The sequence below is a fragment of the Mastigoproctus giganteus genome, chromosome 2 (assembly GCF_048544385.1).
Source record: "Mastigoproctus giganteus isolate SK-2022 chromosome 2, ASM4854438v1, whole genome shotgun sequence".
In the NCBI taxonomy this organism is placed as follows: Eukaryota; Metazoa; Arthropoda; class Arachnida; order Uropygi; family Thelyphonidae; genus Mastigoproctus; species Mastigoproctus giganteus.
In genome coordinates, this window is record NC_143576.1 from 229,149,609 (window position 1) to 229,163,925 (window position 14,317).

Sequence of the window (14,317 nt, forward strand, 5' to 3'; positions counted from 1 at the left end):
AAATACTACCATACATATTTACCATACTTTTTTCCTATTTTCAGTTTTAAACGGAAATGCTGTTGATGATGAAATTACCGATGGAGACCTCCCAACGGATGATGACAACGAAGATGGTATTGATAACGAAGATATTGATCGTAATGATGATTCTGGAACAAAAGACAACAACCCTGACATTGATGATCATGAAGGAAAAGATGTTGATTATGATAATGAAACTGACGTTGGAACAGACCAGCCAAGTGACGACGATCTGCACGTACCCGTAGTTACTGATGAACCAAATGATGAAGAAGGTTGGTTGTATATTTTACGTACGTTGTAGAGTACTTTTATATTGTAGAGTGTTGTATACATATATTGTAGCGTTAGTATATTGTATATTGTAGAGTAGGCAATGATAAAGTTGAAACTATTTCCAGAGCCCTCAGTTGGTAGAATCGGCATCTTCCCTACACCGGGGGGGGGAGGAAAGATCTGAGTTCGAGTCCCATCGAGGACAGAAGGAATTTTATGGGCCTTTTTCACAACGTGGCTGAGTTAGTCAGTCTCACGCGAGGGTAGCATGGTTTTTTTCTCCCGGAAACTAACTCGGGTTTTTCGTCCAACAAAACAGAAAATCGACCACAGAACACACGCAATTTACAGACAGTATACACGGAGCAAAATGACCTTACTCGCTGATGCTCCTAAAATCTTATTACAACAACACCTATTTCCAGGTTAATATAGTTGGAGAAGGAGGTTACGTGGAGGTTTTCCATGGAATCTAGATTTCTATAATGACCACTCTTATACCATGTGAATATTAAGATAGTTTATTTAGCTATTAACTAAATACTATACATTAAATTTCGGGAACCTTACTGAGTATGGTCTGAGGATGGATTCCGACAAAGTTCCCGAAACGTTACCTTAATGTATAGTGATTTAGTTAATAGCTAAATAAACCCAGAGGGCTCAAATCTGGTGAGTATGGGCTTGCACCCAGGGTCCTGAGCTGGATATCATCATTCTTCTCTTCTTGGTGAATCCCTTCTACTTTTGACATTCTCTCTTTCTCTAGCTAATAATAATACTAATAAACTATCTTAATATTCACGTGGTATAAGAGTGGTCATTATCAGTAAAATTATTCTTAAAGAGGTGAAAGCCCTAATTCTCCATTCCACTCTAAAATCTCAAAACTTTAGTTTTGGGGCAGGCTATCTAATTGTCATTCTGTAATGTGTGCATGCTTATTTTCTCTGATTCGTTTCTTAACCTTCTTGACGAAACTGGTCATAATAAGATTCATTTTCTTTTTCGGTTAACACTCCTTGTTTTGTATGTTTAATTTATTATGATAAACTACATTTCCCCTATCCCTTCCAGAATATTCTTCGACGCTCCATCCTCGATGGCTCTCGATCCACTGCTCCAATCCAGTCCTTCTCTTGCTGTACACATTAAATGGGCCCTGCCTGCTGTATAAATAAATTAATGTTAACAAAAATAAAATAACGCTGTTTGCACTAACTGGGTAACTTTATAGGGTAGTTTACCTTAACACTCGTGAAGCATTATTGTAACCTTTCTGTATTTTTTTTTTCTTTTTTTTTCAGCCTTAGCAGCCAATGCGCCATTAAAAACCAAATCAAACCAAATCTGTATTTTTGCTTACTTGGCCAGATCAAGCATTTGAAAATGTTTCGTATGATTATTTGTTTTAAGAACAGTTATTTCGTGATTCTTACGTTTTATACTTTATTATAATAATTAAATTCATTAAAAATATTGAGTCATAAATACGTAATATGTAATTACGAAAATTGCAAAAATTAAACAACAGAATCTTATCATTACACTGTAGAACGGGTTAAGATTACTGTTTTTCACTATAAAAACAGCAATATTTTATGTGATTTGCATATAGGGCTTACAAATATTGAGAAACATCTGCTGAATTGTTTTAATACCAGATGTTAATACCATTGATATTCAAAAATAGTCTGGACAAGACCTTTATGGTCACAAGGGATTTTAGAGTATTAACCCTCTTCACCCTCTGAGGTCAGAAGCTTATTAGAAACTTCTGTTTTTTTTTTGTTTTTTTTTGTTTTGTGGTAACAGTTGTACCATTTGGAAAGCAGATGTGTTCCGGAAATACTTTCTTTTCCTGTCTGTATCCGCACAGCAACAGTAATGACTCACTTAACGATCTACAAAATTCTCCGTAATTGCAACTCCAGGGGAGAAGAGAAAGTTTGGTTGAAATTATATCTTCATTTTGAGCACCAACTCCCAGACTTCCTCTAAGAGGTGGTGGGGGGAGATCCTTTCTGACGTAAACCACAAAATAAGACGTGGCCCAGTTGTAATTTGACCTCTAAAGCAGTTAAGGGTACACTCATTGTTTGAAAAATTCCATATGGGCCAATCTGAAGTGATAGCCATGGTGCAAAAAGGTAGTCAAATTGTGCCCCGCACTTTTACCTATCTTCACTATAGGGAAAACTTTGGTCATTCCTAAAGGAACATGAATGCTCCAAAATTATAAGACTGATTGAATTAAAAATATATATTTTTAATTGATTCTTTAAAAGTTATTTTGGTTTTACCCAGACTTTTGATTTTATTGGTATAAAAAATCTTGTTCAGCTCTATTTTTTATAGAAATACTCCATTGCCTAAATTCAACTAATATTCGACATTGTTTCGACTTCCTAAATACAACCAGTGATGACACTTACGATATAACTAGACCCCCTGAAAATCGCATCTTAAGTGGAAGCACATTTCCCATAAGAGCAATGTTAAAAATCTGGTTTACGTTTCCATCCCAATGGCCAGATTATTTTTATAAAATGACTAGTAATGTTGTAATCGGGAAAAATACTATATTGTAAACGTAAATGTAATTTTTTAAATACTAGACTAATCTTTTTATACTGATAAGGATCCAGTAATGACTCGGAAAACATAATTTCCATTCCCATTAGCATTCCACCTCCCCTTGTTTAAGATGCTCATAAAGACTCTTGGCCTTTTCTTGTATTATTGCTAAACGCAAGGGCACCCGGCATTGAGTTTGATCCTGAATCCACTGGCTACGAAAGCGGTGCTACTAAAGTAAATTCTTCTAGCAACTTTAGGATTTAGTATATCCAGATTTTGTAAAATAGTTAAAATATTTGTGTTCCGCGGTGTTTGCCACTTTACGCTCCTTTGGAAAAGTCTGGGTTCGAACTTTGTCGGAAGAAGGATATAACCTATTTGAGACGAAGAGATATTTAAGCAATACGTTTACTATAGTAACACTAAGATTGCATGTTAACATAGTCACCACCATGAATTTCTATGCACAAAAAGTCAAATATAATGGCCCGTGAACACAGTTTTAGAGTTTCACCTCTAAATGTAAGGGAGGTTGGACCTCGTCATAATGCTCATCATAACCTTAAAAAAATATCAACCACATTGCATAATGGAAGAGATGGGAATCTGGAGACTAAAATTGGGTTTCACCACTTTAAGCCTCCAATAAGCAGACTGGTGGTTTTGCATCGGTTGACGAGGATCATCTACCATCGCGTATTGCCTGGTGACACAGAGAGGCGGAATTCCTCAGTGTGGTGTGGACACCACACCTCCATTCCTGCTGACGTTGGTTTCACTTGGGTGGAACCAACGTCAGCAGGTTACCAGCGGGTCAGCGGGGTTACTAGCAGTCCAACATGAAGGTCCGAGAAAAGGATTTGGTTGTCACAGAACGACCGGACTCCACAGAAATTCGGTCCACTTGACTCATAAATGCCACCTGAATTTCAGACTCGTAGGTAGCAAGCCCCCTGTCATACCTAAGAGAATTCCTGTGGCAACCCTCAAGGACCATATTCCGACATTTTTTTAAAAGTATATTCTGCCAAAATTAAAAAAAAAACAAAAACATTTTTTTAGAAATAAAACAGAAAATTTGGGATCCGTCAGAACAGGAGCCACTGTTAATGACTGGTGTAATAAGTACTGCTTTCCCTGTGAAGGTCACCGCATGCCAATGTCTGAATCCGAATGAACTAAGGAGTTAAGATATTCCTTGAGTGGTATGGTGCGTAGGTAAACTGTGTTGTTTGCAGTTAATAAAGCACTCAAACCTACGTTGTTATAATTATCTTTATTTCCGAATTGGAAATATGTACATAATGAAGTCAAACGTTTCGTGTTATTTTCTTATCACTTCTTCAGTGAAGCCGTCTTTGCAATATCACCGTCATTAAAGGTCATCTAGACCACAAAAACTTGTTGTAACCTGGTGTGGAGGCAGAATTCATAGTTTCTTCCCTTGTTCTACGTTTCTTAGAACCAGACACTTCTTGATACTCTTTTATAAGTATTTTTTGGGACAGATATACGTTCCTTAAGTAGCAGTCGTAAAATGGACTGTTGTAAGTCGAAGACTGAAGACTGATTATAACTGCGGTGAGTCCTCTGTTGCAGTTTATTCAGCAGAATACATCGCGTCTACCTGCATAGGCCTGGGGTCGACTCCCATACATGACTGGACGAATTTCTGAACTCTTGTTCAATCGCGGATGTCATTTGCTGATCTCAGGTAGGGAGAGTTTACGCTCAGGTTGGGTTTACGCCCTGTGAGTTATTCTGGGTTTTTCTGCCGGCACAATGCGCAAATCGATCCATTAATACGAGGGGGAGGGGTTAAAAAAGATTTGTATTCACCCAGTAGTTGTGATAGAAGGTAGAAACAAACACCATGTATCACACTTTCTCAACATAGTCACCAGACAAAATGACACATATTTGCCACCTATTAATACACTTCCGCAGGCCAGTTTTGTAGAAGTCCTCTGACTGTCCTTTAAACCACGAATCGGCAGCAGAAATCACCTCATCATCAGCAGCAAAGTTTTCCATGAAGAAAGGACTTCAAGGCAGGAAAAAGGAAGGAACCCGAGGCTACAAGGTTGGGAGAATTAGCAGGATGTGGCAATATTTCAAACCCACATTCATGGGCATACCTCACTGCAGCATGCGAGGAATGCGCAAAGGCATCATCGTGGAGCAGGCGCACACCGTTTGACAGCTTTCACCGTTTTTTTTTTTTTTATTTTATAGCACCACGTAGTTTCATGAGGAGGTTAGAAAATTCCTCGCCCTTCTCCATCACAGTAATCCTTTTGAAAATATTCTGTTAGTATTACACTATGCTGATCTAAGAAAACTGACAGCATCACCTTGTCAGCACTTGGTTGCACCTTTGCCTTTTTGGGAGTGGTGATTCTGCATGCTTCCATTGTTTTGACATTATTTGGTTTCGGGATCATAGTGATGGATCCAAGTTTCATCCATAGTAACTAGCCGTGGAAAACTGTCTTGCTTTTCCTGGAAAATCAACAACATTTCATGTGCACATTGTGCCTTTCCATCTTCTGGTATAGGGGCAGAAGTCTGGGGATCCATCTAGCAGACACTTTACTCATATGCGACTGTTGATGGATGATGTTCTCCACATACCGTACCCTAATTTGGAGATCTGCAGCTAGTTCTTTGACGCTAATACTGCGATCTTCCATGATTTATGTCTCAATTTTTGCAACACTTTCTTCTGTTACAGCAGTTGCTGGGCGTCCTGGGATTTCTTCATCATGCACTAAGGTTCTTCCACATTTTAATTGTTTATGCCAATGTGCAACAACACTACAATATGGGCAGTCTTCTCCATAAACAACGACGTGGAATCTTGGGTGTTTTCCCTTGCAGAAAGAGGAACCGAATCACTGATCTGTATTCCACTTTATCTACATATAGCATAGGAATATTACAGTTTTCGTTTCTCCATTACTCAAATAATATAGGTTTGTTTTCTCTGTACAATTAAAACTGCGCGAAGGTCGATTAGAAGTATTTCCAAACAAAGTTCCCTGTTTACTTTTTATTTTTTTAAACCTTAATCATGTTCGCTGCTATTTCATTATACTTCTTTGGCCTTGGGCCAACAGCATAATATCTGCCTGCGTAATTCTAACTCTGCAAGATGAACATTTTATAACCAGAGTAGCTAGCTACCATCAAACAAAACAGACACTTCTAACTCTACCTTTTAAGATGTTTTTAAATTTGAAAATAAGACAAACTCATCAATCAGTATTTTTTTTTTTTTTTTCATAATTCTGGTGAAGAAAATCATTTACACTATCCATTTATATACGGAATTCGTTTCCGAAAATGTAATTAATCAATAAGCTATTGCGAGTCATATAATATATTCGCATATTCAACTTCAGAAGTAAAACCATGTTCAACACATCTGAATAATTCAAACTAATATTGGTTACTCACTTATCGGTTCCTCACTCAAAGTAAAAATGTTTTGTTAAAACAAGATTCTTCCAGCAGTTTATGAAATGAACGTTCAAGAATTAATTTATGAATTTATTTATTATTTATTTTTTTATTTAATGTATGTATTTTATTTTATTTACAAGCAATATAAGCTAATGCTTGTAAATAAAATAAAGCAAAAACTACAAGCTTTTTAAGTAGTGAATTGGAAAATGTTGCCAAAAATTCCTTTATGGTCCGAACGTATGTTCTGACCATAAGACGCATGGGAATCGAACCAATATGTGAATTGAGCATTTTTTGTGTGGATTGTGCTATGTTATTTGGCCTCTTAGTCACTTGGGAGCAGCAATCACCAGGAGGGCTGCTACCCAACTCCCATCCCTGGTGAAGAGCCGGGCCTCAAATAACACTGCTACTCGGGAAGGGCAATGATCCCGCACCCACAGGAGGAAGTGCTATACCAGTGGGCGCCAGCAAAATTGTCCCGTATCCCTGGTAGCCTGGACCAAGGGTACCAACAAAAAAAGTTATTTATTACTAATTATATATGTAATTAATAATTTTATTATTATTATTTTTTAAATCAGGCTGTATTCTTGCCTAGTATATCTGAGTGAAGCCCTCTGCATTTTAACAAGTCTCACTAGAGCTTGTCCTTTACTGCCAAGAAAAAAAAAAAAAAACCCAAAAAACCTTACTTCATTCTGGAAATCTCAAGTCTTTTAAGAAATATGGAATCAGCAATGATTCCATATTTCTGAGGATGATGAACTCTGAAGAAAGTGAAAAGTTCGGATCACAACATTGGCAAATAAGGAGTGTGACCATGTAGAGTTTTTTTCAGATCCTACAACGAGTAAATTACATTGATATTTCATTTAGTAATCCCTTATGAATTTGTGCTTCAAGATATATGCAATAAAATATTAAATATTTTTTTCCCCAAAATTCACCTTCTAAAACCACTGTGCATCTTATTTCCGAGGCGTGTTATAGTCTGGAAAATGCGGTATTTAAACATGACGTTCAATTGCAGTATATATATATATTTTTTTTTTATTTATTTTTTTTTTTCGGGATCTGCTTTTGGATTGCAATTTTTGTACTCTGAGGGAATGAAACTTTTCGAGATCCACAAAGGAATATTAGCTAACTGAAGAACCTGTATTATGCAAAGAAAGGTCGGGCATAAAGTTTAAATGATGATGCTGTATTTTCGAGGAAGTTAATCGTTGTAAATAGTGTTCATTATAAATAGAAACTACTATACCTTTTAGTATTAGGAATAGTTTAAAGTATTTATCTCTCTTCAGCAAAAAACAAACTAAACCGGGTCGACTGATCTTAATTTAAACATAAAAAAATATATATAATCATATATAATGGTTGATATAAACTAGTAAGAAGACTTAAACTGCAAGATTAATTGGTTACGAGTTTAAATCTCATTAATTTACACATATACAAAGTTTTATTAGGCGTCACAATTTTTTTGTTTGCTACTGTACATAAGATCATCAACAACAGTCCAAAACTTAAAATTTGCCTTTTTTTTCCAGAAGAAGCATTGCCTGATCAACCAAGAACAAGAGAGGAAGAGGGGGAGGAGGAGGAGGAGGAGGAGGAAGAAGAAGACAATGAAAGTGATGGAAATTCTGATAATTTTCCGACTATATTCCCTACGCCTAACAGTCCGACACAAGAAACACCAGTCTACAGTCCATCTGATGATGATAAAACCACAGAAAAACCAAAGTCAATACCAAAAATCCCTAACATATGCAACGGATCTGTTGATGCCATGTCTGTAATAAGGGGCGAATTGTTTATCTTTAAAGGACTGGTAAGTAATATTATGAATCATTCCCAGTTTTATTATTATTTTTAACTAAAAGCTAGAAAGAAATTTAATTTTCATTAATACAGTGTGGCATGAAGGGCAAGTTAGTACTATGGGCCCTCGTAGGCAGCACAGCTGGAAGAATCACTGTCCACCACACACCGGTTGGAAAAAACCTGATTTCCAATGAGGCGAAGAATTTTTATGGGCCCTTTTCACAATATGGCTAGTACGGTTTTTTTTCCCAGAAACTTGGATTTTTTGTCCCGCAAACAGCAAATCGATCACACAACACAAGCAATTTACAGATATATTATATATGGAACAATATGGACTAATTTTCTGATGCACCTAAAACCCAAAACCAGCAACCAACTACTGCTATGGACAAAGGGATGATTGAGTAGGCGAAGACACAGCGTGTTTATTAATGGAAACCGCTCTTCACGGACTACTGTTATTAGTGGAGTCCCTCAAGGTTCAGTGCTGGACAATTGTTCTTTACTATATTTTTATTAATGATATTGATGAATATATATCAGGCTTGATGTCTAAGTTTGCAGATGTTGCAAAAGTTGGGAGGGTGATTAATGACAGTAATCAAGGTAAGCTACTGCAACAAGATCTACAAAAATTAGACAGATGTGGGTGAGAAATGGCAGTTGAAGTTTAACATTGACAAATGCAACGTACTTCATATTGGTACCAGTAATCCCAGATTAACGTACGAATTGTATGGTACAACACTCATCAGTGTAGTGGAAAATTAAAAAGATTTGGGGTAATTGCAGTCATATATAAAGTTCTCTGAGAGTGCAGACAGGCTGCTAGGACAGCTGATTGTTTTTTTGTCAATGATATACAGGAATTTTGCTAGCAGGGATGAGGAGGTAATTATTCCACTGTACAGGACAATGAGGGGGCCATCTCGAGTACTGCATAAAGGTCTGGGCGCCTCATTTTACGAAGGATGTAGATCAGCTGGAAAGGGTGCAGAGAAGGGCAACAATATTGGTGAAGAGAATGAAAGGGTTGTCTTACCAAGAAAGGCTTCAGTTGTGCAAATTGCAGAACGAGAAAACCATTCAAACACTCTTGGTGGAGACAAACATTCATCATCATAAACTTTTTTTAAATCGTCAAAAGTTTCCGTAGCACATTTTCCCAATTTACAATAAAATTTGATAACTGCTCTTTGCTCCATTTTCAATTTTCTGACGACATGCACAAAACTACTATTACTCTTTTCGTCATAAATCACGTACTGACCGGATAAGTGTCAACTTGCACTCGTTGGAAAGAGCACACTTTAGCGGATCTAATCATATACTGTTCTGCCCACTTCCGTTGATACTAAACGCAGACTCGTTATTTAATTGGCGCACTGTGTAATTAGCTATCCATTATGCTACTCGCGTTAAATTTTGAAAATACTAGGGTTAATGAATTTATTTTTTAAAAAAGAGAGTTACTGCTATTTTGAGGAATACTATGCACTCTCATCCCAAAATATTTAGATATCGGCACCACTGAAGAAAATGGAGTTTCACTAAAGAAATTAATAAAGTGTGTGTGAATTTGTTGTAAATGATATCAATAATTCTTTGTGGAATCCAAAACATTTGGCCAATCCAATCACAAGCAAGCTGGAATTTGGCACCTTTCTTCTTTCAGTTCAATCTCCATCGTAGTAGCCAAAGTAGGCCGTCCTAATCTTGTTCTGATTCAGAGCGGATCAGGGCAAGATCAGGGTAGATCAGAAAGGGTACAGCTTTATGGCCTAGAGCATTACCATGTTGAAACATGAAGCTTACTTCCATAAAAATGACAGAATAGAAACTATTCAATATGAAAATATTGAATTCAAATCGGTCGAATCACCAGAAGAAGAGCTATATCATGACCTTTCTTCTTGCGAAATTTTATTGGGATCATCCATCCTCCAGTAGGAAGTGTTCTTTGGGTATCCAGCAAACATGAACTCATTAGGTCTGAACACTGTGTGGATCGACTTGTCGTTTATATAACTGACAATGGACAAACAGAACTCCAAACAACATTAATATTCGTTAGTGTTATGTGAGGCTTGTGAACCGCAACTGTTTCCTAAAAACTAAGCCCTTAAAGACAGTTGAATGACACCAATGTAGTCAATTGAGATTTGGAGCTCCAATGTCAGATTTTGTAAGGATGAATTCAGGAATATAACCCATTTAGGGATCGCCAATTCTTATCTATCAGTTTAATTGGATCGTGGTTTAACTGTTGTGTCACTTTTGTTTATTTTTTAGCTTTGTCTTCGGATGACGGAAAGTTGGAAAGACAACACGCGCTGACAAAATTAACTAAAATGGCAATCGATACTCATAACCGTTTGAAAATCAATAAACTGCTCACAGTGGATGTAAAGGATATCACTGGTGCTTTCTTTGCACTTTTCTGTTTTATATGATGCACTTCTAAAATATTTCACTTAAATTTTAGCCAAGATATCAAAATTATAAATACCTTATATATTTCCTTATGTTAAATAGAAAGTATACGGTGAACTATTCCTGTGAACTAAATTTTATTGCAAAAAAGAATTTAAAAAATTAATCTGACAAGTATATGCCTGTCTCTGAGAGAAGAAGCATAACCGTTTATACTTGGACACTATGTCATCATAGCCGGTCGATCAGCGAGAATGGACGAGCAACAGGTGAACATTAAATTTTACTTCAAGATGGGTAAGAGTGCAACTGAGAATACTATTCAGTTTCATCAAGCTTACGGTGATGCAACTCTATTGTATTATGTAAATTTTGTGAAATAAAAATAAATATGAATTTATTTTTTTGAAAAAAGATACTAATTCTTAACTTTCTTACTGTATCAGTACACGTGGCGTATGAAGAACAGAGGCATAGTTAGAGAAGGATATCCTGTGTATTTTCATGTGTTTTTCCATGGCTTCCCATGGGCTGTGAAGAAAATCGATGCAGTGTACGAGCGCCATACAGATCATCACATTTTGTTCTTCACAGGTAAAAATAATTAACTTCTCAATTAATGAATTTTAGAATATCTGTTTTTTTATTTGTACTGTAATTAAATAAGACAAGGTCCTGTTATACATACTATTGCGGTTTGACTGAGAAAATACCTAACCTACACTCACTGGCCAAAAAATTAGAAACCTTTTGCAATTAGCGTGAACAGATAATCAAACGTATGGTATGCAAATATAAATTGTTACATGGTTGATCACAGATTCCTTGGTATCAGATAAATACTGTACGCTTTTTTGGATCTTCTTAGGCTGGTGACCTTTCCGATCTTCAGACAGATGTTATTGTTGAAGCACGTTTAGCAGAAGCCACAAAAGAACAAAGGAAATCACTGAGTGTCAAAAGCACTCAAGTCAAAAGAATACAATGAGTGGAAGACAAAAGGAATGTTACTCTAAAAGTCAGAAATGCGGCAGAAAGTCGGTACTCCAGGAATCACAGGAATTAAAGCAAACTGTACGTCAGAATGAAAGATACAGTGTGCTACAATTGACTGAAAAATTCAATTTAGATAAAGAAAGAATGACTCATTTCAAACCGAACTATTGCGGCGGGAGTTTTTTATTTATTTATTTATTTATTAACACACAACTGTATATACATTCTCAAGATATCTTAATCAATTTATATACAATATTAATCAATTTATATACAATATTTATATACAAATTTAAATACATGCTCTTATAAATACTGTAGTCTTTCTGTACATTAATTGTGTGTGTCCTGATATGAAGGGTGGCTCCTAGACACAAGCCCATCTCCACCTTTTACTCCTGAGAAAGCTCAGAACGTCTGCAAGACAGGCCTGAAAAAAAAGAGCATTATGTCAGGCCATTTCGCCACCAGGGATTAACTAACACCTGGATCCACCATTCTCTATGTGTGCTGTAATGCACAAATCCTGCACCTACCGGAAGTAGTGCTATACTGGTAGGTGCCAGCAATCCCGCCCCCAAGGCTGCCCAAACTTGGAGGCCAGCGAAAAAAAAAAAAATAATAATAAAAAATAAAAATAAAAATAAAAAAATTTCCAACTAAGAACAATGTACACTTGTTGAACAAAAGCAACATTATACGATTATTTACATGTAAATAGCAAATACATACACTTAGAATGACATTAACTTAACACTTAGAAACATTAACATTAACATTATCTCCACTTTAGAGTCCATCCACAAATGCAAGCCTGCAATTGGGTGTCCAGGAGCAGAAGATCATCTCGCTGTAGACAAGAAACATCCTATAAAGATGACATTACACGAAATGTTCTGTCGTCAAATGTGCAGCACTTCCCTTAATTGGTATCCTGCAATAGATTTCTTAGCTCCTGTCTTCTTTTAAAAACTTTGGCCGAGAATTCCTGAAGCAAAGCAAAGATGTCCCACCTCTGAACCAAGAGAGGTAAATTATTCTCCGTGAGGTTTGGCAACCTATTTAGTAATTCCTGCCTGTCTGAAGTATACAGTCCGCATTCAAGGATGACATGTCTCCAAGATTCCACCTCACCGCACGAACAGTAGGGGTCAGGTTCTAATCCTCTTTCAAATAGTTTGGCCCTTAAGCCATGTCCAGTGATTAAGTAACTCGTGGTCATGGTGGGAGCAAACCAAGACGACACCCTCCTGTCCATTGAAAAGCTTACGGCTGGAATGAAGCCTCTTGTAATGGTTCCATACTCACTCAAATCCCAACGTTGCTGCCAGCAATTCACAAGCTCGCCCCAAATTCTACGTTTTTCCTCCTTTATGTTGTTATTTGGATTAGAGGTGATATTCAATATTTGTAACGCCCTTCCCTTCTTTAAGTTATATACAATACCTCGGAAAATAATGTGTAAATCCAAGGGGATGGTACCTGCAATAACCTGTAAGGCATTTGTCGACACTGTCCTTGGAGCGCGTATAACTGTAAGCAACATTGTACGTTGCAGGGACAGAAGCTTGGCTCTAGTTGTAACCTTGGTAGCAGCCGCAAACCAAATACCAGCACCATAATCTACAATGGGAAGAAATATCGTCTTGTAGTACAATACCAGAGTTTTTTTGGATAAACCCCATTCCTTGCGGGAAATTCTAACAACTGCAGCTACGAACTTTTTGATTTTTTCATTGATTTTAGTGACATGTACATGAAACCTGAGACGATCATCTAAAGTTAAACCCAAATACTTGGTGTTCTGTACATATGGAATTTGAGTACCATATAGGGTTACCTTTGGCGGCCTTCCATAATCGAAGTGGTGTTTAAACACCATGAAATTGGTCTTGGTGACAGAAATCTTTAGTTTATTCAAACCCGCCCATGCCACTAAATTATTCAAAACTGACTGAATTTTTTGTTCGAGAATTTGTCTTGATCCTCCCTGCACCGCCACCACCAAGTCATCTGCATATGCAACTTTGATGAACTCATCGCTATCCTTCGTGAGCCACTGGTCTAGCACTGCATTCCAAAAGAGAGGTCCCAAGACTGAACCCTGAGGGCATCCTCTTGAAACGGTAGTCGTGTATGATAAATGCTTTGCACATACTCTAATTTGTCGATCCTTAAAGTAAGATCTGAGGACTCTGAACAGGTAGTCATCACACTTTGCCAGTTGCAGTGACCTGAGAGCACTCTCCCACCAAAGGGAATCGAAAGCGCCCTCAAAGTCAATAAAAACAGCAAGAACATATTTGCTGTTTGCCTCCTGAATGTAAGTCAGCAGGGTTGAGATTGCGTCCTCAGTGGAACGTCCTTTTTTGAATCCAAACTGGCAATCAGAGGAGAGTTTATGTTCTGTAAATAATTTAAAAATCCTTGGGGCAATCATCCTTTCAAATAATTTGCCAAGATTTGCCAATAAAGAGATTGGCCTGTATGCTCTGGGGTTTGTTTTTGGCTTTCCCGGTTTATGCAAGATTTTTAAGAGCGCAAGCTTCCATTCGAGAGGGAAAAGCCCTTCTAGCAGGCATTTATTAAATAAGTTTAATAAAATCTCAGGGAAGAATTCATAAAATTTTTCAATTACTTGATTCTCAATGAGGTCAATGCCAGGACATTTTTTATGGTTCAATTTAGCTACTGCAGCACCTAG

The 14,317-nt window shown here is 37.1% G+C and overlaps 1 protein-coding gene across 1 annotated transcript in view; it reads left to right on the forward strand.

Annotated features, from left to right (window-relative positions):
• LOC150090218 (matrix metalloproteinase-17-like) overlaps positions 1-14,317 on the forward strand; it is a 39,949-nt gene that overhangs the window by 17,352 nt on the left and 8,280 nt on the right. The window contains exons 5-7 of the mRNA XM_090369022.1: positions 45-299; positions 7,905-8,188; positions 11,064-11,211. Coding sequence (XP_090225148.1) covers positions 45-299; positions 7,905-8,188; positions 11,064-11,211 — 687 coding nt within the window. The remainder of the gene's footprint in view (positions 1-44; positions 300-7,904; positions 8,189-11,063; positions 11,212-14,317) is intronic.